The sequence below is a fragment of the Enhydra lutris genome, unplaced genomic scaffold (assembly GCF_002288905.1).
Source record: "Enhydra lutris kenyoni isolate GAN:26980312 unplaced genomic scaffold, ASM228890v2 scaffoldscaffold59, whole genome shotgun sequence".
In the NCBI taxonomy this organism is placed as follows: domain Eukaryota; kingdom Metazoa; phylum Chordata; class Mammalia; order Carnivora; family Mustelidae; genus Enhydra; species Enhydra lutris.
Window position 1 is genome coordinate 10,370,338 of NW_019154143.1, and position 25,090 is coordinate 10,395,427.

The following is a 25,090-nucleotide window of genomic DNA, read 5'->3' on the forward strand; positions in this document are numbered from 1 at the left end:
TGACTTGAAAACTTCTGTCCACACAAAAACTGCATAGGAGTCTTACAAAACTTGGAAGCAACCAAGATGTCCTTCAATAGGTGAATAGATGAACTGTGGTACATGTGCACAATGGAATATTTCCTAGCGATGGTAAAGATAGAGCTTTCAAGTCATGAAAAGACCTGGAGGAATCTTAAATGTGTATTGCTGAGTGAAAGAAGCCAATGTGAAAAGCTTACATATTGTGTCATTACAACTACCTGACATTCTGGAAAAGGCAAAACTACGGAGACAGGAGTAAAAGGATTAGTGCTTGTCAGCGTTTTAGGTAGAGGGCAGGCCTGATGAGTAGATGGAACACAGGGGATTTGGGGGGCAGGGAAACTACTCTTTATGATTCTGTAATGATGGGTGCAGCATTATAGATGTGTCAAATCCCACAGACAATATAACACAAAGAATGAACCTGAATGTAAACTGTGGACTTTAGTTAATAATAATGTATTAATGTTAGTTCATCAACTATAACAAATGTACCACACTAATGCAAGCTGTCAATAGGAGAAGCTCTGTGTGTGCGCGCGCACGTGCATGTGTGTGTAAATTATCTCACAAGAAGTCTTGCTTCCATTGTTATTCACATCCACCCCGTTAACCATTTTTCTCAGTTTTGAGTATGCTTCAAGGGTTCTCTAGAAATAGCATTGAATATGAGCATATGTTATCTTCCCCCTTTTAAGAAATATAAGGCAGCATATAATACTAGTGTGCCCATAACAACATGTTTTGGACATCATTCCTTATCAGTACAGAGCAAGTTATATTTTACTGTAGAGGTATCCCTTTATTTATTTAAGCAGTCCCCCAAAGACACCTATGTTGTTTCCAATCTACTGTTTTTACATGCACATATGTCATTTTGAATGTATGCAAGCATATCTGCAGGAAATTCTTAAAAACGGATGTCTAAAACTATGCATTTTTTACTTTGATAGATATTACCAACTTGTCCTTTATAAGTAATAGTGCCAACAGGAATCAAAATCCGACAGTCATGGCTTAACAAAATGTTTTCAGCTTAGTACTAAAGATAATCTATAACTCTTTATTTGAGGGAGGTGGGGTACATGGGTGGTACCAGAAGAAGCATCACATATGCATAAATTACTGTTGACTTCCTATATAGAAGCAAGAGTTAAAAATTTTTTACCCATATAGTCCTTACCCAGTTGAAACTCAGTCTTGGGCTTGATGGCTGGAAGTTTACACTGCCATTCATAAGTATTTGGATAGGATCTCACCGGCTTAGAAAGCCCAGATAAAAGTTTGAGAATCAACGTATCATCCCATGGATTCTCAACAGTCAAGTCTTAAAAGAAATGGGAACATAAAAAAGAAAATGAACACAGTACCCAAGAATTTTCCCAAAGAAGCTACAGATAAAACAAGTAGAGACATTCACTAAATAAGATTTAAAAGCCTTATCTTTAAAAGAGCATTGATTCAAATAATAACCATTTACAAAAATCAAAATGGCTAGTTATACACAGTTCATTGTTATTTTAGATCAACAAATTTAGATCAATATTTAGCTGTGACAAAGGAAATGAACCCCAAAAGCATCTGTTCCACTTGCCTGGAACTGCTAGATTCTGCCTTTAACATAATTATGTCTTAAAGGCTGACCTGGATATCAGTTCTAACATCTCCCACTTGTATCTACAAAATACAAGGACTTTCAATACTTATATTATCTATGAGGAATTTGCATGCATGAGAGGTACTTTGGGTTCACAAAAAAGAAATCATTTCTAAAAAAGAATAAAGTTTCTGCTCAGTTTAGCATGCTATAAAAATTATTTTAGTGGTAGTTATCAAAGACTAATCCAGCATGATTAACATTTACGTAGTGTTAAATGTATGTAGGACCCTGTTCTGAGTAGTTTATGTTTAATAATCTACTCGGTCCTTATAAGAAGACTCTGAAGTAGGACGATCACCCCCCCCCCATAGAAAAGGAACGAGAGCCACAGAGAACTGAAATGATTTTGGCCACAATCGCATGACTGCCTAAAGTGGAGCTAGGATTAGAACCTCGTCAGTCTTCAGAGTCTGTATTCTAAACCATGATGCAAGACTACCTAAGACTGTTCCCGTGTAACTAGGGGAAAGGAGTTAAGCCCTGAGCTGCTTACTTGGCTGGAAAATGGGGGTACCTGTCTTAAATTCAATGCCTGCCATAGGAGGCCCTCCAGTTCTAACTCCCTCCTCTAATGGTAGTGATTCTGATACTTTCTCAAATTAAAACAAATTAATTTGCCCTTCCACTGCTCTATGTTGTGCCACACTGTGATCTAGTTTGCAAGTTTTGTCTGAACTTGTATTCTACTCAATGACATTCAAGTCCCTGCTCTTTGAGCTTCTTCCACAAAACAGCTTCTACCAGGCTATTGTCCTGATTCGGGGACACAATTAAGACTGAACATCTGTTCGTACTTGAAGCATTGACATTCTCAAGTGAACTAGTCTGCGTCCATTCTGCTTGGTGCCTGGCACTGGCGCCGGGTGGGTCTTCTGCGACGATGAGGTTAGTGTCTGTGAGTTTACAAGCCTCGAGGCTCTGTGCCACCTCACTGGCCAGCACACCACCTGCTGCAGGCTGGCTCCCACGGAGCAAGGATGCTGAAGATATGTCTGCAGGGAATGCTGGTTCTGGGCTTTTCTCTTGAATTGAGCTGGATGTGTTAAAGGGATAGACAAGAGGAGACAAAACCCATGATTACAAGTCTATTGGATGTGATCACATGAAAAAGTCCCACAAAAGTTTCCTTTTCATTCTATAAATGACATTTCAAAACTGCCTTACAAAGAGTTGATCAAAGCATTTTCTTCAGACAAACAAATACATGCAAATACCTAGCCAATACAGTATGAACAGAGATAAAATCAAAGACATGGTAACACAGTCATTAAACAGGCAAGCTAACACAATGGATATCCTTTGATGGGAAACATGGAGATGGGTGGGTTTATTTCCCCAAGATGTCATCAAGCTGGGAATCAAGACTGAATATTGAACTCTATTCCAAAACAGCTTCTTGTATAGCACTGAAACAGATAGAAAATGTCATAATCCAGCAACCTAACAGTTTCTTTCTCTATACACACATACATAGTTGATCTGTATTACTCAGGGATCCTATATTTGTGAATTTGCCTATGTGCTAAAACTCATTCATGATCCCTAAATCAATTTTCATGGCCCTTCTGCAGACATGCAGGATGGTGAGAATGCGTCACCCAACATACACTCCCGGAGATGGAATAAGGCAATGCTCTGCGTTCTCGTGTCAGCTTGCACACTGTAAACCAGTGTCCTTTCGCAGTATGTTTAGTAATATATTTTTCTGTGTTTTTGTGATTTTACCGTTTAAGACGTCCCTCTAAGTGCAGTGCTAAAATGTCTAGTGTTCCTAAGGTTGAGAAGGCCGCGATGTGTCTTTTTTTTTTTTTTTTTTTTAAGATTTTATTTATTCTGACAGAGAGAGAGAGAGAGAGAGATCACAAGTAGGCATAGAGGCAGGCAGAGAGAGAGGGGAGGAAGCAGGCTCCCTGCGGAGCAGAGAGCCCAATGCGGGGCTCGATCCCAGGACCCGGAGACCATGACCCGAGCTGAAGGCAGAGGCTTTAACCCACTGAGCCACCCAGGCGCCCCAGGCCGCGATGTGTCTTACAGAGAAAATAAGTATTAGATAAGCGGCATTCAGGTATGAGTTACAGTGCTGTTGGCCCTGAGTTCAATACTAATGAATCAACCATAATTTATTAAATTAAGGTCTCTAAACAAAAAGTTGTGAACAGAGGCTCACGGGAACCAAACTAGGAACGATGGTTCAGTGTTGGGTAATTCAGAGTTTGCATTGACTTTATACAAAAGAATGAGTGCAAACAGTAAGACTCGACTATGTACGTATCTCTACACACATCAACTCTCCTCCACCTCTATGCCCACACATACACCAACACATATATAAGTATGCACCACTGTAAAAACACACATGTACATGCAACTTCCTGTTGCACTCTTACTACTTGACAAGCATTTTTTCCGGAAGGAATTTTTTTGAAAACAAAGTAGGTTTGGAATAATTTCAGACTTAAAGAAATGTTGCAAAGATCATAGAAAATTCCCATATACTCCTCACCCAATTTCCTCAAATGTTATCAGCTCACGTGACAGCAGTTCCTCTGTCAAAACCAGTAAACCAACATTTGTCGTAGTACTCTTAACTAACCTTGAAACTTCAGTTGGATTTCACCAGTTTTCCTACAGGGCCCTTTATTTGCTCCCGGATCTAATCGTGGATACCATGTTGTATTCAACAGTTACTTACGTCTCTTTACTTCCTTCTTATTGGTGACGGATTCTAAGTGTTCCCTACTTTCCCAAGACCTTGTCAGTTTTGAGGAGTACCAGCCAGGTATTTTGTAGAGTGTCCCTTAATTTGGGTTCCTTTGATGTTTCCCTCATGATTAGACTGTGAAGAATGTTTCAGAGGTCAAGTACCCTCCTCAATGCATGACTATCATGAACTGTCACTGTGAAATTAACCTTGATCATTTGGTAAATGTGGCATCTGCTAGGTTTCTCCATAGTCCTATCACGGATTTTAGTCACTACCTGTCATTTAATTCAGTGGATGTATGCTGGAATAGAATAATTCCCTGGTTCTTTCATATTAAAAATACTTTCAATATTTTAATTAATCAATTTTCTGTTCAGCCATTTCATATAGGGGGAGGACACGATTAAGTCCTCCCTCTTCAGATCATGGCAATTTTAATCTATCCCACAAGCATAGCCATCAAAATCTATTATTGGGAGAAAATGTGGTAGTCAAATGGGAGTATTTTTAATGCTTGATATTACAACAAATCAGATATTAGGGGTATTCATGCACACAGAAAAAATTGTTTTGAAACATATATAAATTGTTCCTAGCTGAGTATCGAAATTACTGTGAGTGTATAAGTTATCAATAAAACCCTTCTCCCTTCTCTATGAGAATTTGAGTTTTGGTTAACTTTCTAGCTCTTCTCCCCTGAAAACTGGAAAGCTCAGAGTATCATTGTCACCACGGCTTATGGTGAACAATAACCATGACTGGAACTGTGTGCTAGACTGAGAGGATTAGAAATACATGCTGGGAATCCACAGGCTCAGTCTTCAGGTATGAAGACCTTAGTAATGGGCCTATTCTTTGTGGGGACACGGGAATCTAAATCTGTAGTTTGCGAGAGCCACTGACGCCCACAGAACTAAGGTTTCTAACTAGGGAAACTTCTGTACCTTGGTCCTAAGGGTTTCCTTGTAACTTAATTGTCTCATGCTGGTCAAAGATGATAGTGTCTTGGATAGTTATTTCCCTGACAACTGATTTTTGTCCTATATATTTCTATGTTAATCTTCTGCCAAGTGTGGCTTATGGCTTATGACTCTTGTGAGTCAAAAGTTTAGTCACATGTAGAAGATTCCTCGTGGGAGGTGACAGACTGCCTATCGGGCAGAATTTTAAATTAAAAGGCAATTTCTGCTCATCTGCATTAACTGTATTATTAGGAAGTTAAGTATTTTCTACATGCTTATTCAATTTTTTTTTTTTTTTTTGTAAATTCTGCTCATGTCTTTCATCCAATGGGGGTCTTAGTTTAAGAAGAGGTCTTTAATAACAAGAGGCAGTACAACATAGTTGTGAGAGCAAGGCTTCCGAAATTAGAAATATAGGTTGAAATTACAGTGCTGCAAATTAGAAGTTGTATGACTTTAAGTCATTTCTTTCTTTTTTTTTTTTTTTTTCACAGTTCAGTACTTGAAATTTTTTTTGGGTTTTTTTACATTTTTTAAAAAATTTTATTTTTTATAAACATATATTTTTATCCCCAGGGGTACAGGTCTGTGAATCACCAGGTTTACACACTTCACAGTTTAAGTCATTTCTTAATTCTCTAGACCTGGTTTCCTTGTCTGTAATGGTGGGAAAGAATAGTTCCTACAATTAAATTTACTGTAAGGATTAATTATAGGATACAGTACATAAAAAGTACCAGCATTACAATAGAATATAACAAATAGTCAAATGATTACAGCCACTTTCAGTGTCTGTTACGGTAACAAAACTATTCAAATACGAAGGAATTTTACTTCTACAAAGCCCTCATCTATGCTGCACCCACATTTTGTATCAATACCTAAGAGGCTTAAACATTCTATCGTCTTCCTCTTGAAAAAAAGTGATTGCTTTTCTCAATTAGAATGGGTATAAAGAAACAAGTATGTGTTTGCTCAGTTCTACAGTAGACTTTACACTAGGTCAGGGTCTTTGGCTGATAAAAGTTAAGTGCAGTTCTGTTCTCAAAATGAGTAGAAGTCAGTCACAGGAGCTACTCCCACCGAGACTCTCTGCTGCCCCAGCTGCTTCTCTCACTGCCCCGATGTACCCAGGGTTTAGGTTTATCACTGTTTGTGTAGCTATAGAGTAGCTTCTGGCTTATACCTGCAAGTCAGTGAAATCTCATTTGCCTTGAAGGGTTGGAATTAGGTATTCTGTTATATCCTCAAAGCAAAGCCAGAGTGACAGTGGAGTGACAGAACCACACCCGCCCTCACATACCTGAACTTTCTGTCTTTTGAGGGTTCTCCCATGTTTTCTTCACGAGAATCCAGAGTCACATGGATGTACTCTTTTGCAACCACATTTTCTGAAATATGTAGAAAATAAGAGACAGACATTATGCACGCAAATGATTTCATATGGCTATAAAGTCCAGAATTTCTCTTACATTGGCTTTCATTATAATTTCAGAATGGTGTTCCATGATAAATTGTTCCATAATATTTTTAAAGTGGGAAAAAAAATTACTAAAAATTTTTTTACTACTAATTATTTGTGAGCATTTCAACTTTGCACATTCAATCCTTCAAGAGAAAAGGGTCCAAAGGGTGGCAGGTCTGCTGTGGGCAGGATGAGCCCTCCGTGGAGGTTGCAGGTAGGGGTGGAGGACGGACCCTGCTTTAGAAGAACCTGAGGACAAGGACGTGGAGAGTGAAACACTGAAACGCATCCAGAGGGCAGAGATGTGGGTGTCTTTCTGTCTGACTGCTTTATTTAGTCAGTGTTTAGTTGATTAAAGTGGTTTAGAGTGTTTACATCAGGAAGATACCTGACAATAGTAACCACCACTCTCTTTAACTAAAAACAAATAAACAAATGAAAACTATCTACGGAAAGACAAACTAGTAAGAAATGTGGAGTGTGGGGCATCTGGGTCTATCAGTTAAGCATCTGCCTTTGGCGGCTCAGGTTATGATCTCAGAGTCCTGGGATCGAGCCCCACATCAGGCTCCTTGCTCAGCAGGGAGCCTGCTTTTCCCTCTTCCTCTGCCTGCTGCTCTGCCAACTTGTACTCTCTACTTCTCTGTCAAATAAATAAAATCTTAGAAAAAAAGAAATGTGGACTATTTATATATGATTGATATATATATATATATATATATATATATATATATATATATATGGCAAAGCCAAGTATTACACTGGACTAAAGTTTTTCAGATATTGCATCACCAAACAGGTGCTAAAACTTTTTAGAACTAGAACATTAGCTCCTATTTATCCAACCAAAGTGCAAATACTCCAAGAACAGCCAATATTGACTCTGAAAGACTCGACTGATTAAACTCGTTTTCCCAAATGGAAAATACTTTAACATTTTTTTGGTTAAAGTAGCAAGCTTGTGATGGCACCTGGCAATTGTCCAAATTTCAACCGAACTCTCCTTTAAAATACAGAAAAGAAAGTTAATATACCGGGTTAGTTATTTAAAAAATTTTTTTTACTCCTCAGTTAAAAATTTTTAGGTCTATAGGCTCAGACTTCACATTAAAATATGCTTCTGTGTAGGGGAGTGAAATTCTTTGACAATTCTTTCATTGAATTGCTTTGAGGGACAATTACTGTTTTTAATAAAAGTGTGAGCAGTGATGGAATTTGGCTAGTAAAAACCTCATCAGAATGGTAAAGTGGTCTTTTATTGTCGATACAGTTTGTAGGTTGGTACTTTTTTTTTTTTTTTTTAAAGATTTTATTCATTCATTTGACAGAGAGAGATATCACAAGTAGACGGAGAGTCAGGCAGAGAGAGAGAGGAGGAAACAGGCTCCCTGCTGAGCAGACAGCCCGATGTGGGGCTCGATTCCAGGACCCTGGGAACACGACCCGGGCCGAAGGCAGAGGCTTTAACCCACTAAGCCACCCAGACGCCCCTGTAGGTTGGTACTTAATAGGTAATAATTATCTGTGCTCAATGACAGTGTTATCTATTAAGATTTAATTCAGATAAAGATCTTTGATATGCGAGTGTTAGATTTAGGGGAAATAAGAACTATCCGTGCATTTTATCATTACTCTCTTGAAGTCAGTCACTAAAAAAAAAAAAAATAACAAAATATGATTTTCCTGAGTGTAGTACAACTCCAAAATAATAGAATCTGTAGACACATACCAAGGACTAAAATTTGCTATTTGCTACTCTTAAAATACAAATGTTCGTTACTTTTTGCATTCAGGTAACTTAACTTGTCTGTCATGGCCATTTTGTTTGTAGTAAACGTAACATCCACCTATCTCCTGTACAGATGGGTTGGACTTGGCATATCTGCCTCTGAAGGCTTCTGTAGGTTTTTCTACTGTTCTACCGATAATCTCAGTTACTAAGTTTCTAAAATGCGCAGGCTTTCAGAAAACAGGATGTCAAAAGAAAAAGATCATACAGGAAATAACAGAGTGAGTGGATTTTAAGTTTCCTCTGGATGATCTTTAAACTTCCATTTAGAATTTCCAAGAAGAAAGCCGTAATCCTGAAAGAACTGAAGTTGGCAGAAGACAAGACGCTCCAGCGGCATGTCACACACCTTTATCCTCCAGAGCAGGCCCAGCATCCGCGGGTGGTTTGTGGAAAGGTGTGGATGCGAGCTGTGCGGCAGCCGTGAAGTGTCCTGGGCTCTTTGGACTGGGCGCCAGGGTTCTGTTGCAGCGGACACCCCAGACGGTTGAGTCATCCAAAAACTCTTCGGCGTGAGGTACTTCCTACAACAAAAGATGAACTGGAAAAAAAGCAACAATCTCCCCGTTTTGTCATTTAACTCATTGATACTGCTTAAGATGAAAAAAAAATGAGGAATTAAAGAGGAAACAGATGTCACCTCTGGCTAACACAAAGTCAAGGACATCAGGGTTCTGTTCATCTCCCCAGAAGTGGGACACTTCATCTTTAACACAATCTAGTGCAGTCACACTGTATTCAAGAGTCACATTTTATTTTTCAAGTTTTACTCTTTTTAATTTGAAAATTCTAGATTTACAGAGTCATGAAGACCGTGCAGAGTACCCACACACACTTTGTCAAACTCCTTCTGACGGTAACACCTTACGGAATCCTGGTGCCTTTGTAACTACTAAACAATCCTACCAACTCTGGACGCTGCTTGGATTTCATCCTTTTCCCACTCAGGTCCCTTCCCTGTTTCAGGCTCCAGTCCCAGATGCCATGTTGTTTAGTCATCACGTCTCATTGGGTGTCCTCAGACCTGTGCCAGCTGATTGGTCTGTCCCAGTCTTTCGCACACAGACATTTTTGAATACTGGTCAGGAGCTGTGTGGAAACTCTCTCCCATTTAGGGTTAAATTTTGGCCTTTTCTCATGTTTAGACTGGGGTTATAGATTTCGGGGAAGAATATCAGGGATATAGCTCCCTTTATTAGATCACATTAGGGGAGACATGATATGAACACAACTTATAACTGATGAGGTTAACCAAGCACCTGGTGAAGGTGGTATCTGCCAGGTTTCTCCTCTGGAAGGACCTATTTTTCTCATTCTCGACCCTTATTTGTCAGAATCAGGGGAAAATATAGCCTGTACTTGAAAGGAGGTAAACTGAGATCCATCTCCTGAGAGAGGGCTATCAAAGAATTTGTGGACAGATGTTAAAACAACTACAGTAATAATCTGGGTGAGAAACTACAAGGTCATACAAATATTCTCTTTCTTCCTAAAGTTTCACTTACTAATTTTAGTATTCCCTGTGGAGTTTGCCTAGAATAATGATTACTGTGGTGTTCTAATGGCAATTTTCTATTATCACTCATTCCTTCCACATTTATTACCTGCAAGGTAATAAATTACGTTCTTCTGTAAGGAAGGTTTATTTTGTCCTCTGTCCCATTTGTCTATATCAATAAGGATATTTATTTTATTTCTTGGGTTATAATCCAATACTACCTTATTCTACTTATTTTCTTGTTCGAATTATACCAGGTTTGGCCAGGGACTTACTCAGGGCTGCTTCCTAAATTTGTTATGCCATCTTTTTTTTTTTTTTTTAAACACTTCCTTACTTTCTGACACCACAGGATGCTCTAGGCTCATCTTGTATTTTCCTTTTTTAACCCCAGAATAAGCTATTTCTCCAGAAACTCAATGGTCAAGTTTTAGAGTCTATACACAAAGACAGAAACTGCGAAGTCAGAATTATGCTTGGCAAAACTCTTCAGTTGCCAATAAAATGCCACCCATGGTTTTTATATATAGTGCAAAGTTTTTACCTAGCCACCCTATCTCTTCCAACTCTGGAAGAAAAACTGGCTATTTGTTTCTTCATGTGGACACAGGATAAAGCAATCGGCTTGTACATAGGGACAGGAGACAAAAAAATCACCATGGCTTTTTCGGTCAAAACGTATTGGTTGAATAGTTCAGTGAAATGCATCTATTAATTGATGCACTGTATCTGAAATCCAGTCCATTATTTGGAAGCTATTGAGAATGTCAAAAAGTTCATCTGAAGGATTAGTGAGCTGTGTGATAATTTATTCAGAAGAATCCACTGTGGAACTTAAATTATGAGCCAGGGTTTATTAGCACAGCTCTTCAGCACTAATCTCTGACCCATCCCAGTCAGAGGACCAAGCCGGGGTGAGTGGAGAGAAAGCACACCACACGGTAATACTCAGGGCTAGAGGGGAAGCTGCCCAGGGGCTGGACACAATGGCTACCATGACAGAAGAATGCTGTGGGCCGGCCAACTGCCGACACTCGTCTGCTGAGTTATGCTGATGATGGACCAGTCCAGTGTAATTCAGACTTGGTGGGTTTTCTAATATTCCATTGTAGGCCTTGCTTCTTGAGTTGAGGAAAATATATCCCCCACTCGTTCCTCCTGCCACAAAGAAAGGTTCTTTGAAGGCCAGGATCCTATCACTTTTCAGTTTCTACATCTATCACAGTGTGTGATACATAATAGATACTCGAATAATTATAGAATAATGTTCCCCCAAACCCACTCTTCATATAACATTGTATTTTTCAGCACAATTTTTACATATACTATCTCATTTGATTGGCATACCACTTGGTTAAATGAAGAGGAGAGAGTTGTAAGACCCATTTCATGGATGAAGCAGTGATTTACCTACATTGGGTTTTGAAGGAAATCTGCTTACAGAGCGTTCTCCAAACGTCCTGGCTCCTGCAGGTTTATTTTTAGGCTGTGGTAATCTAAGGAAAGATATATAAAATCATATATTATAAAATACACTAAAGGAAATACTATCATTTCAATGAGACTATTAGAAACATTCTCCACTCCAATACTAATTAGTTAATACTTATATACACATTCCTTACTTTTACAGTAGTTTTAGGAAAACTGAGTGCAAACAGAATTAACTTGACTATGTATATAAACACAGATTTACAGCAACTTAACGGAGGGTGGAAAAATACAAAATCTCTACTACACAGAGTTATAAATTTTAGGAATAAGAAAAGAGGTAGGGCCATGGCCGATAGCGTATCATGGATGCCATACATTTTATTTCTGATCTCTAGGAGTAGGTTTAGCTATGGAATTTCCCTCTGAGAGCTGGTCAGACTGTTTCCTTTCTGCTTCAATATGAATCTCTTCTATGCCATGATACTCTTAGTTTGTACTGACATCTTTCTTTCCACGGTTTAAACTGCAAGCTGAAAATTCCTGGGGCTACCTACACTACTCCCACATCTGGCTCCCTAAGGTAATGTCTTTCAGCTTAAAACATCTCTCTGCAGCATGACCCAATATAAGTCACTTCCTTTTTCTGTATCAGTCCCACAAATATAAACAGCAGGTACGGATACCTGTACTGGTAAATCCATTCACCCCAATATGATTTCAAATCCATGGAATCCCTCAGTTCTCTCATCCTTTGTAACCACACTGTTTTCCTGGCAACACAGGCTTTTGCTGTGTGGGAGGTCTGCTTTCCTGTAACTCCTGTGTGATAATGTAGATCTGGAGGAGGACTTAAGCAACAGCCTTCCCATCACACGGTTAAAAGGCTCGCCCGTGGCAGAGCTGGCCCTGGGACCCAGACCATTCGGTCAGCAGGCCACATTTTCTCACTACCTTGAGTCCCAGAGGAAGCTCTGCAGCATGGCCTGCCAACCCGCCATATCTCTTCTAACACCGGAGAAAACACTGGCTGGTTATCTCTTCAGGAAGACATGGGGTAAAGCAATAACTCAATGATTCTTTACCCATAATTTTCTTTGTTTCCATCTTCAAACACAGGAAAAGTAGATGTCAAAGAAGAGATGATCTTATTGACTCCCCAAGCCCCAGAAGACCTTGCATTTTCTGCATTGGAGTGAAAAGTAGAATTTTATTGTTCTATCAGGAAAAAAAAACACTATACTTGATGCTAAACTTCCCCTACAAATAAGAAAATGAAATAATAGCTTATAGAAAAGAACTGATACATTTTTCAGTACTAGGTAATAAGTCCCTTTGTAGTGAGTTGAAGTGACCTAACCACGGTCACAGGGTTTAACTCTGAAGCCTCTAGGTCTTGAGTTCCTGCCACACACGAAGCCCAGTGTTCATCATTCTCCTAAAACACTGCTCTTGTCACCTGACTCACTGAAAAAAGCTCTCTTTTGGCCTTATTTCCCATTTCCTGTAAGAAAAAATTAACCTGTTAACTTTATATTCCAAGGCCTCCCGAGTCTAATGATCCTATTTATCTTTATCATGATCTCTCTGGCTTCCAGCATAAAACCGGAGACTCTGAACAAATGTGGGTTCCACCCATGCCATTCCTCTACTGGGCAAAGCACAAATCATGCCTCAAGTGTTCAGGTTTTCCTGGCCATCCCTTATGCATCAGGATTTTGTCCTTCTGTAGCACTTATTACTCTTTTTTTTTTTTTTTTTAAAGATTTGACAGAGAGAGAGAGAGAGACAACAAGAGAGGGAACACAAGGGGAGGGAGTGGGAGAGGGGGAGGCAGGCTTCCAGCTGAGCAGGGAGCCCGATGTGGGCATCGACCCCAGGACCCTGGGATTATGACCTGAGCCAAAGGGGGATGCTTAATGGCTGAGCCCGGCCCTTAGCACTTATTTTTAAAAAACAAATCTATGACATACTGAGTACCTTTTCAAACACGGTCATATTTTTTATTTCACTACCCTTCTGTGACAAGTTAACCAAGGGAAGGACAACTTCTGTATAATCCTTGATATTGCCTGTGGCAACCATCTGCAATGCCTGCACTTGGTAGCGTTTAAATAAATTATTACTTTGAATGAACGAATAAATAAATAAATAAATAATTACTTTGAAACTGGGCCTCAAAAGCATCTTCATTTTGGTCTAGAGATGGCCATTCATCTTTGTCATCAGAAATATCAGGAAGTGTAGGAGCCTGAAACATATTCATGATGAAACCTTAGAAGAATAAAGAGAGTCACTGTAAACATGATTGCAAAAGCGCTTTCATTAATTTGTTGCAAGATGCTACACATTCAAACCAAAGGCTTTACCTAATGCTTCCTTTGTGTGCACGGTGGGTGACGGCTGCACCCTGGATGGGGTCGCCTGAACCATTCTAAGCGACGTGTTTGGAGTTGTGTGAAAAGAGCCTGTGTTAACGACCTTATGTGTTTCAGATCCTATGGGGAAAAAAAAATTACTAGTAGAGGAATCAGAAATTAAAAAGGCACACAAATTAAGAGATTTAATTACAATGAAAATGTTTTATTATTACTGATAATAATAAGGACTTCTGTTATTACTGCGGTTACATCGCTTTCATTTTTATTTTTATAACAACAGCCCCACGAGGTAGGTAAGGTAGAATCCTCTTACGGAAAAGGAAATCAAAGTTCAAAGAGATTAAGTGGCTTGGTCTAAGATCATTATCAAATTAGCGGGTTGTCATAAATAGCACCCTTCACTCCACTATATCCTCAGAAATACATGTTAATAATAGTCACACCGTGAATCTTAAGACTGGCTTTCCATGTTATTCAGCTGGAGTCCAGAAAAAGTCAAACAAGTCCCCACAAAACCCAGGCCCTGTCCACTCAGACCTCATCTTCCTCCTTCTTTGATTCACTCCAGCTGCCTGGGCCTCTTAGCTGTGCTTAGACGCCTTACAGACGAGTCCCACCTCAGGGGCCTGCACTCGTTCGTACCTTCTCCTGAAACAGGTGGGCCAAGCTAGCTGCATGGGCAGCTCCCACCTTCGAGACTTTATCCAAAATATCACTTTCCTTGGGAGCAGCTTTCCTGGTCACCTCTGAAACTTCAATCCCCTCCCCCATGACACTTTCCTTCCCCACTCTGCTTGGGTGGGGGTTTTGTGCTTTCTGCTCCTGACTGCATTCCTCACTGCCTAGAACGGTGCCTGGCATCCAGCAAGTGTGTGGGAAGTGTTGGACAAAGGCAGGGGCGGCCAGCTGTTCCAAGCAGCTTGGCTGACCACTGAACAGTCACTGAAGAGGAAGCCAAAGCCACATGGGGGAGAGTGAGGGCACAATCCATGTATCTTATTTTGTTCATAGAACTTACCTTTCATGCAAATGGCTCTAACAAAGTAGTACCTAAGAGAAGTAGAAGACTCCTAATTAAACTTGTAACCTCCTTTCATACTTACTTCACAGTACGTGAAAGATGACTCTTGTTTTTGGTAAAGCTGCTGAGAAATTTAATAAAAAAGGTTCACAAGTCTAGTTTCCAAAGGATTCTAGGTACTAAGATGTGACTAGGAAGTGCATTTCTACCTTTTCTTGAGACGGTCTGGGGCTTATCTAACCCCTAAATTCTAAGAATAGGAAAGCGAACACCCAAGTTCACCCAAGTCTTCATGAGCCACAGAAACCAAACAGATCTCTCAGTGACCTGCAGGAGTCTGGGCAAACAGGTCAGAAACAAATTTATTATAATTAAACATTACCTTCTTTTATCTCGGCTTCACTCTGTGGCTTGAATTCATGAGTACTTTTAGTCACATATCTGAAAGAGAACTCTCTTGAGACACACTGACTCTCCAAAAAGAAGAGTAAAAGTCAGCAATTACAAGCCTATTCTTAAAATACAGATGGAAGTGTTTAGGTCTATAGTGTAAGCAAATAAAATGTTTTATTATTTTCTTTCATTCATAGCCGTAAAGGCCAGGTACTACATGTTTGCTAGACGCAGCGAGCCTGTATTTTAACATCATGATGATCATTCCTGTATGTGGTAGGGCAGGATAATGGCCTCTGATTCAGATGATTCCCATTTATTACATAGGCTCAAGCACTCACACCCAAGCGCTGGCCTGGGTGCCCAAAGCAGCTAGCCAGAGTCATGTTATGGGAAGCACTGGGGTGTTTTAAGTGCATGGGCTACCCCTGGTTTGATGAGCCAGGAGCCACAGAGCATGGTTCTTCAGATTTTAAGGGTTATCAAGAAACTTTAAAAATGGCATATAAGACATTTATATCAGTTTTTGTTGTTGTTGTTGTTGTTTTTAAGTCCAGGAATGATAGTGGACCTCATCTATCAGTTTAACATTGTTAGCATTCCCTCAGCAGGGACTGTGTTAGGAGGCAAAGTAAAAAGTACAGCACACTTAATTTTACAAATCCCCACCCAACTGTCTTGAAAACATGAGTTTTTCTTTGAGATTCCAGACAAAGTCACCTTTTCTCTGCCATGGTAAGCTAGTCAGAGTACCAAGGGGGTCCATTTGGTCCCTTGACTGAGCTAGGGTCAAGGTCCATCCGAGATGCTTCAGACTAAGATCTGAACATTCATTGGGTTAAAGAGTTTCACAGTTTTATAGGGATATCTGTGTCTGGCTCCTCTACCCTCATGACTCCCATCTCTGGGGACGGTTGGACACTCAACATCTCTTTGGGCCTGTCACTGCTCTCTTGTTTTTATTATTTTATAATTGTATTAGCAATGAAGAACTAATGAAGTCATAGCCCCCAATGATGCAAGAGTTCTTTTTTTACATACACACAGGATGACAGGACATGGGTCTGAATTATTATCCTAATGTGAGTGAAAAAGCATTTTCAATCTTATTTCTAAGCGAAATCATTGCTATAAGTTAGTCTTGGATACTGAGAAGAACAGTACTCATGAGTCATAATCTATGCTAAGGAGTTTAGCCCAAGGGGAGGGTGCCAGGTACACCGGAGCTCTCATTTTTTCTAAAGGAACAATAAAATTGCTCTATGTAAAGAGAGCGTGCCAAAGTCACTGAAGATAAAAATTTAAACAAAGCAAGTTATTGTGACATTAATTTGAATTTCTGAAATCTAGGAAAATCCCACAAACTTGGGCGGGGGAACCTCCACAGCAGCGTACAGATATGACTTTGGCATATTGTGGAATGGATATTGATCCCAGATTGCTGCTGGTGAAGACAGGATTATGAGAAAACATGTCAAGAAACCATCTGGATGGTAACCATCACTCCATATATTTAGTCAAAGCCTGCAAGAAAGGCTGAAATTTTGGTTCAACATGTGTATATTTTCCAGTTACAAAAAAAATTGTTGTGTTTCATTGTACTGAAACTTTTTAATTCTAGGAAGAAGTATGAAGTGAAATAAATCCCCTAAAAGAAAAATAGAGTAATAAGTGAAAGATTTGGGGCTATTCTGGTAACTTGGTTTTTCAACAACATGCCCATCTAAAAATTATTTTAAAAAGAGGAGTCATTCATCTTTTACACACCGTTCTTGACACCGCAGAACATGTAAAAAGCTGATGAGTGCCCTTCGTGTCACTATCCTCTCTAACACTACCTATACCTTACCTGTCATCTTTTCTGGTCACTGCAAACATGGAGTCTGTCCCTGGCTGGGCTGCCAAAGGAACAGGAGGAGATACACTCTGACTGATGGCCGGGGACACCAAAGTGGCAGTGACAGCATTTGCCATAGGAGGAACAACAGGAGTTGTCTCTCTGGGTTTCTCTTCCATGTTCCTTGAGGTCTGATGATTGACGGCTGGAAGAGACGGGGCTCTCAGGTCCTGCTGGGAGCTTACACTTGGTCCCATACATGCTGGATTAACCTTTCAGGTTAAGCAAACAAACAAAAACACCACAAACAAACAACAAACAAAAAAACCAATTAAGTCCAGAATATTACTATTTAGGCACCACAGCTTTTCAAAGAATGGCACATGTCTTCTTCAGTAGCTTCCTTTCCCCCTGAGGCATCCCCATCCCATCTGGTATTCTGAAATAAACAACCACCAACAACAAAGACCACTTTCCGGATGGATGCTTTTGTAGCTTTTTAACCATAGAGAACTGGCAGCTCATACTTCTTACCACTGAAATAACCAACCCCTACAGTTTTACCAGTATTTAAGAACTATCTTATTTCTCTTAATTTTGAGAGAGGACCAACAAATCAAGGTCATCAAATGCTCAAAATGGTTTTCCTTCCATTAAAATACACCTGGTAGCCATTTTCTCTCGAATGAATAGGAAATATGAATATAAATTCCAAAAAAAAGCTGCCATAAAAGCACAGCTCACAATGGGAAGGTTAACAAGCTCTTCTAAAACTTTTGTTCTTTGTCTCACATGTACTCAGACTGTAACTATATACTCTTAAGTTAAAAAGTTAAAGGATATAAGAGTTAATTCTTCAGCATAAAAAAGTATTCTCACAAATTGTTAAGAAGAACACCAAATATCTAGGGCAAGAATAATTCTTTCACAAACAAATGGACAAAATACAAAAAGTTCATCTGCACTAGTCATCAAAAAAAGTAATTAGAAATGACCTATACCATTTTTTCTCTCTACCAAACTAAAAGATTAAAAAGATTAAAAAGATTTCTTCATAATCAATTCTGAAGAAATATTTTGAAAAAGAACAATCAGACTTCCTATACCAGATATCAAAACTTACGACAAAGGTATGGCATATATACAATATGGAATGATCAAGAAGAAACTGATCTTGTATGTTAGGATGCAATAAAAAAGTTTTTCATCAATGGGGAAAGGCTGAGTTGCTCAATAAATTATTTAGGGGCAACTGGAAGCACATTTGTGAAATACATCCTTGTGCTATCACAACACAAAAATAAGTCCCATACAGGGAGGCTTTTGGTTACAGACAATGGCTTGAACATGTGCTTTATCATTTACTCCCTCAAAAACCTCGCCAAAAGGACAGGAAAGAAATTCTGACACCTGAAACAGCAGTGGAGAAAGTTAATCTGTGGAAAAGTTCAGACATTTAGATATAACTCAGAATGAAAGTGAAAGTGGAGCCATAATCAGGAACACCAAAAAAAATTCTGGGGGAACAGGATTTCCCTCTAGAACATTGTGCCCAGCCAATTTATCACCCACGTGTGAGGGTAGAAGAAAGATGCTTTTAGACATGCAAGACATCTCAAAGAATTAATCTTTCATATGTAGCTTTAAAAAAAAAAAAAAACAGCTCTTTGGGTGTTACTTGGGTCACTCAGTTGGTGAAGCATCTGCCTTTGGCTCAGGTCATGATCTCAGGGTCCTGGGACTGAGTCCCACATCGGGCTCCTTGCTCAGTACAGAGCCTGCTTCTCCCTCCCCCTCTGTCCTCCTCCCTGCTTGTGCTCTCTCTCTCTGTCTCAAATAAATAAATAAACAAATAAAATCTTTTTTAAAAAAAGAAAAATATGTAACAATCCAGTAGAAAAATGAACAAAGTCCATCAAAGTCAATTAAAAAAAAAAAAAAAAGACAAACAGCCACTAAATGTATTGTTAAAAATCCACATTCACCTGTGATTAGAAAAACACATCAGATGGTTGAAAATATTTAGGATAGCTAATGTTAGCCAAGTGTATACAAGAAACACATACTTTTATTCATTACTATGAGTATAAAATGGTAAATTTTTGGAGGGCAGATGGGCAGTATTTTAAGTGCACAAACTTCAGCAGCAGTTCTACTTTTCTGTATCTTTCCTAGAGAAATAATGTCGTATGTACAAGAATGCTGACTGCAGCATGGTTTGTAACAGTTTCCAAATGATACAGGCCCTAACTAAAAGTTATGACAGAAGACTGTGTTGTTATTAAAGTGAGTTAGACCTCTATGTAATAACTAGGAGAAATCTGCAAGATGGGTTAGGCAGCAAAAGCAGAAAATAAGTCTTATTTATACAGAAACTTCAATTGTATACATATTTATGTGTTCATGCACAGTAAATTCTGGAAAAACACAAAATACAACAGTTAGCAGTAAAAGAGGGCATGCATTTATATACATATAATATATATATATATACATATACACATATGCATATATACAGACATCTTTCCATTGCTTTTATAAAATCAAATGTTCATGAATTTTTATGATTCTCAAAAAATTTAAGAAATTAAGGTATTACTAGATAGTTACGTGTACAAGAATGAAACTGGCCCACTTTCTAACACCATATACAAAAATAGACTCAAAATGGATTAAAGACCTAAATGTGGACTTAAAACCGTAAAAGTCCTAGAATGAAACATAGGCAGTAGTTTCTCTGACATTGGTCTTGGGAACATTTTTCTAGATATGTCTCCTGAGACAAGGGAAACAAAAGCAAAAATAAACTATTGGGACTATATCATAATAAAAAGTTTTGCACAGCAAAGGAAACCATTACAAAACAAAAAGGCAACCTACTAGGAGAAGGAATTTGCAAATAATATATCCAATAAGGGGTTAATATTCAAAATAAATAAAGAATTTGTATAACTTGTATAACTCAACACCAGAAAAACCAAACAATTGGATTAAAAAATGGATAAAAGATCAGCATAGTCATTTTTCAGAGAAAACATCCAGATGGCCAGCAGACACATGAGAAGCTGCTCACCATCACTCATCATCAGGGACACGCAAATCAAAACTACAATCAAATATCACTTCATACCTGTCAGAATGGCTAGTATCAAAAAGAGAGGAGATGGCAAGTATCGGCAAGGATGTGGAGAAAAGGAAACCCTCATGCACTGTTGGTGGGAATGCAAATTGGTGTAACCACCAGGGAAAATAGTATGGAGGTTCCTCAAAAGATTAAAAATAGGGCACCTGGGTGGCTCAGTGGGTTAAAGCCTCTGCCTTCAGCTCGGGTCATGATCTCAGGGTCCTGGGATCGAGCCCCACGTCGGGCTCTCTGCTCAGCAGGGAGCCTGCTTCCCCCTCTCTCCCTGCCTGCTTCTTTGACTACTTGTGATCTCTGTCTCTGTCAAATAAATAAATAACATCTTAAAAAAAAAAAAAAGATTAAAAATAGAAATACTATATGGTCCAGTAATCCCACTGTTGGGTATTTATCTAAAGAAAACAAAAACACTACTTCGATACAAACATACAGACTGGAATGTTATGCAGGCATAAAAAAGGATCAGATCATGTCATTTGCAACAACATAGATGGACAAAGAGGGTACTGTGCTAAGTAAAATAAGTCAGATTGAGAAAGACAAATACCATATAATTTCACTCATATGTGGAATTTAAAAACCAAAACAAATGGATAAACAAAAAAAAAAGCAGACTCAGACCTATAAATACAGAGAACAAACTTATGGCTGCTATGGTGACAGACGGTAGCTATGCTTGTGGTGAACACAGCATAACATGCAGAGAAACTGAATCATTATGTTGCACACCTGAAACTAATGTAATGTGGGTCAACTATATTCAAATTAAAAAAAAAAATGAAAGAGAAAGAAAAAGGATATATGTCTAGCATACATCAGGAAGCAAGACAAATGCAGCATGTCGTTCTAAGAACAAAGGAGCAAGAAAACTTTTGGGGTGATGTGTATGTTGACTATCTTGATTGTGAAGATAGTTTTAAGAGTGTATGTGCATGTCAGACCTTAGCAAATTTTATACTTTGGATATGTGTAATTTACTGTATTTCACTTATACTTCCATAAATCTCCTAAATAAAAGGAAAAAATCTAAAAAAAGAAGAAATTGAGGTGCTTATATCTTCACTGTATCCTATATCACAGTTAGACATATACTATGTGAAAATTTAAGCACCATTATGTAGCTTAAATTTATTCTCAATCTACCTCATTCATTAAGTAATTTTAATACACGAGTCTAACAATTTCATCACCTCTCTCCCTCTTCCAACATGAAACAATGGCAAACAAAATATATCTAGATGATGAATTAATAATTATATTCAAATTCTCATTATATAATAGTTACTGTGCAAAAATTTTTGAAAGACCACATATATGAATACATAAAAAATAGGGACATATACACACATAAAAACATACACAATCTGTAATTCCTTTTTCTCATTTTATATTTTGAATACCTTTCTGTGTCCAATTGTAAAAATTTGGAATGCTCGTAGCTACATTAACATCAGAATTAAGTATAAAAACATGGTCCAGGAAGGAGCAAGTTATCAACAGAAATCAGTGTCACTAGGCATGGGAAGCACTCAGAGAAAAGCACACACATACCTCAGACCTTTCCTGGAAAACAGGCAAGTTCTCCTGGGACGTCTCCACCACCTGATGCAACTTCTTATGGAGCTCATCCATCTTCTGTTTTAATTGTTGTTCTTCGAAAGCATTTGCTTCTTTTCTTTTCATATAATGTCTATCTTCATTCACTTTAGGAAAGAGAACATGGTTTCCATGCAAAGTTTAAATTCAGGTCATCAGAAGAATACACAAAATAACATGTATAAGTTTATTTTTCAGATGGCAATTTTTTGCTAGTCTTTTCCATGTGTTTTAGCTTATTAGAACTGAAAGATGTATCACCTCTTAATTGTAATTTTTACCTGCCTTCAATATGATTACTTATAGGTTCAGGGCAGGTAGGTTACAAAAATCTACATATTGATCAATAAAAATATTTGGCAATCGCATAGTATGATATTAATCGCTTCTAAAACAGTCGTGATCCTGCAAATCGTTTGAAAATAGAACACTTTTTAAGAGATCTGAATCTGTAGGTGCTTTCTAAGAAGAAACAGGAGTCGAATGCCCCTCGTGGTAGTTAGTCCCACCTGCAGTGACTGCTTAACGTGACCACATCACACACAGATCAAATCCTCTGGCTTAGATCTTACATCACAGTGTAGGAAAGAAAAACGCGTCTGTGCATGACACACACCGGCCCTCCTTGAGTGTTAACTGCCTATTCTCTCGGTTGTCGAACAAATGAGAAATGTTAAACCAAAAAAGGCCAACAGAGCAGCTACTGTTCACATGGGTTAGATGGTGTAAATATTCTGATCGATCAAAAGTTCACTTCCCTCTCTCACGTCCACATTGTTACCTCAGAGACATGCATAGATGTCAGTAATAACATTCATGGTTTTCCCGTGAGGAGCAAAACGTGACCTGCTAGATAGCCGTAAATGACAGGGCACTCTGATCAGAGGATCCCAACTCAATAGCTCCTTTCTCAACTCCAGTTCCTGACTTAACCCTTTTACAGCACAAATGAATGACCTACAGGTTTAAAAGGACTATGTACAGAAGTTCAAACCCATACGGGTAATATTTACAAGCTTAAACCATTACTAAAAGCGAAGGCAACATTGGTCTATCTACTTGATCTATGTCAGTGCTGTTTCAACTCTGAGCCTTGCTGTCAAGACATCAGTTGAGTCCCTGGACACATGTGGCTGCCACACTTGTATTTAACAAAGATTTCTAAAGATGTTTTTACAGATTCTTTCAGCTTAGTCAATCACCTGTTTAAAAAGGTAGTTTACTCAAAGGTTATTATTTTCAGTGACATAAGAGTATCTCAAATCGTAAGAGTGCAAGTACCCCACTGTTCATGCTTTCTCCGTTGATTGTATTTCTGGGCTCTCAGCTCTTCAAAGGAAAATTCTGATTCTCCACGAATAAGCTTCTCCTTGCAATACATGACAACCTGCTGAACGTCAGCTCTGGCTGCTGAAGATGCTTGTGCAGAATATTCTGATTTAGAAATCACGATCACCCTTTGTTCCCTATAATGGGGAAAAATGTATTATTTACCGCAGTGTACGGAAACAGCTCTCGAAGGAAACTGAGATTACTGCACAGGTTATACTTGCTTTTTCGACTCTTTATCACAAGCTGAAGATACTACCCCAGAAACTTCTGAACCCTAAAAAGACAGAAAAGGAATGTAAGTATTCACTTAACTGAAAAGAAACTGTCACCCAAAGTATTCCACAAAACAATATGAAAGCACTGGAGCGGCTTCTTCATCAACCAGATTTCTTTATTTTTTATTTTTAAAAGATTTTATTTATTTATTCATTTGAGGGAGAGAAAGAGCGCAAGCAAGGGAGCACAGCAGGAGGGGCAAAGGGAGAGGATCCCAAGTAGACTCTGCTGAGCCCAGAGCCTGACATCTCAGGACCCTGAGATCAAAACTTGAACTAGAACCAGGAGTCGGTCACTCAACTGAATGGAGCCACTCAGGCGCCCCAATCATCAACTAGATTCATATATGTTCTTTAAAATTATGATTATTTAATTACAATCAATTAATTATATCATTAACTATTAATTATTAATCTTATGACTTTTGTAACTAAAAGTCCATTAAGAGTGATTTAAGAAAATTTCTCCTTGGGGGCGGGGGATACAGGGGTGGCTCAGTGAGTTAAGCATCTGACTCTTGATTTTTGGCTCAGGTCATGATCTCAAGGTTGTGAGATAGAGCCCTATGTCAGGCACACTGGGCATGGAGCCTCCTTAAGATTCTTTCTGCCTCTCCCTCTGCCCCTGGCCCCCAACACCTATGGAAAAATTTCTACTTAGTAGTAGAGAAGGACGCTATTTCCCTCTAATTGATAGACTAGGAGCTGGGCAAGAGTACCTATGTGTTATGGGATTAATGTTCTAAAATTCTACATTAATAAAGGAAACATAAAAATTTCCTTCTGGTCCTATTGTATCCTCAGGAGTTCCCAATGCTGGCACTCACTCACTAAACAAACATTTATTAAATATCTCGTAGATGTCATACCCTGAGCTAGGTCCTGGAAATGTGACCGTAAATAAGACCATTTTTGCTGTCTAAAAGTTTACATATTGGGGCAATAGAAAGCAATGAGACTGGCAAATGTGTAGAATGTAAAATGAGATAGTCTGAGTATCTATCAGAATGAGAAATGCATATTCCATGTCTAGGAATGTGTGACATTAATAAAACCTGCACATGTGCACTAAGAAAAGAAGCACTCCCATTGGATTTAACTGGAAGGGGATCCTAAGGAAAGTGAAAGAGCAATTGAACCAAGGAGAGGACAGATGCTGGAAAACAAGGCCGAGGGAAACAAAGACTTGAGCAGCAGAGATCTCAACAGGGCAAAGACTCAAGGAGGATGAAGGACAAGTACAAGTGGAAAACCATTTTTCCCAACTGTGATGGCAGGGAGGGTACAACTATATTTATTGGTTAGTGGCAGAAAATTGACAGACGTCATCTAATGGCTTTTGTTGTCTCATGAAAATATTATTTTTGCCAGCTCCTGAAGGAGAGGTTAAAGACCACTGGGTCCCAAGTTTGAGGGAAGAGAAGAGGAGTTTAAAATCACTTTCACGTGGCAGTAGAGAGTGAAAGAGGATACGAGGAAATACGTACAACATAAAGAGTGAACCAGGAAACTGGAAACATAACTTGTGAGGGAGGCTGGTGGACAAAGGAGGAGAGCAACTGCTGGGGAGGAAGTGAAGA

At 38.8% G+C, this 25,090-nt stretch overlaps 1 protein-coding gene across 4 annotated transcripts in view; it reads right to left on the bottom strand.

The window, feature by feature from the left end:
• LOC111158495 (BUB1 mitotic checkpoint serine/threonine kinase) overlaps positions 1–25,090 on the bottom strand; it is a 44,024-nt gene that overhangs the window by 10,475 nt on the left and 8,459 nt on the right. For 3 of the 4 annotated variants that reach the window (XM_022520555.1, XM_022520553.1, XM_022520554.1), the window contains 14 exons: positions 23,457–23,509; positions 23,185–23,369; positions 21,859–22,010; positions 17,178–17,437; positions 15,318–15,376; positions 13,903–14,031; positions 13,697–13,807; positions 12,619–12,718; positions 11,517–11,598; positions 10,432–10,434; positions 8,954–9,128; positions 6,654–6,741; positions 2,479–2,717; positions 1,208–1,351 (listed from right to left, as the gene is read on the bottom strand). In XM_022520555.1, coding sequence (XP_022376263.1) covers positions 1,208–1,351; positions 2,479–2,717; positions 6,654–6,741; positions 8,954–9,128; positions 10,432–10,434; positions 11,517–11,598; positions 12,619–12,718; positions 13,697–13,807; positions 13,903–14,031; positions 15,318–15,376; positions 17,178–17,437; positions 21,859–22,010; positions 23,185–23,369; positions 23,457–23,509 — 1,780 coding nt within the window. The remainder of the gene's footprint in view (positions 1–1,207; positions 1,352–2,478; positions 2,718–6,653; positions 6,742–8,953; positions 9,129–10,431; positions 10,435–11,516; positions 11,599–12,618; positions 12,719–13,696; positions 13,808–13,902; positions 14,032–15,317; positions 15,377–17,177; positions 17,438–21,858; positions 22,011–23,184; positions 23,370–23,456; positions 23,510–25,090) is intronic. The other variant, XM_022520552.1, reaches the window with a different exon arrangement.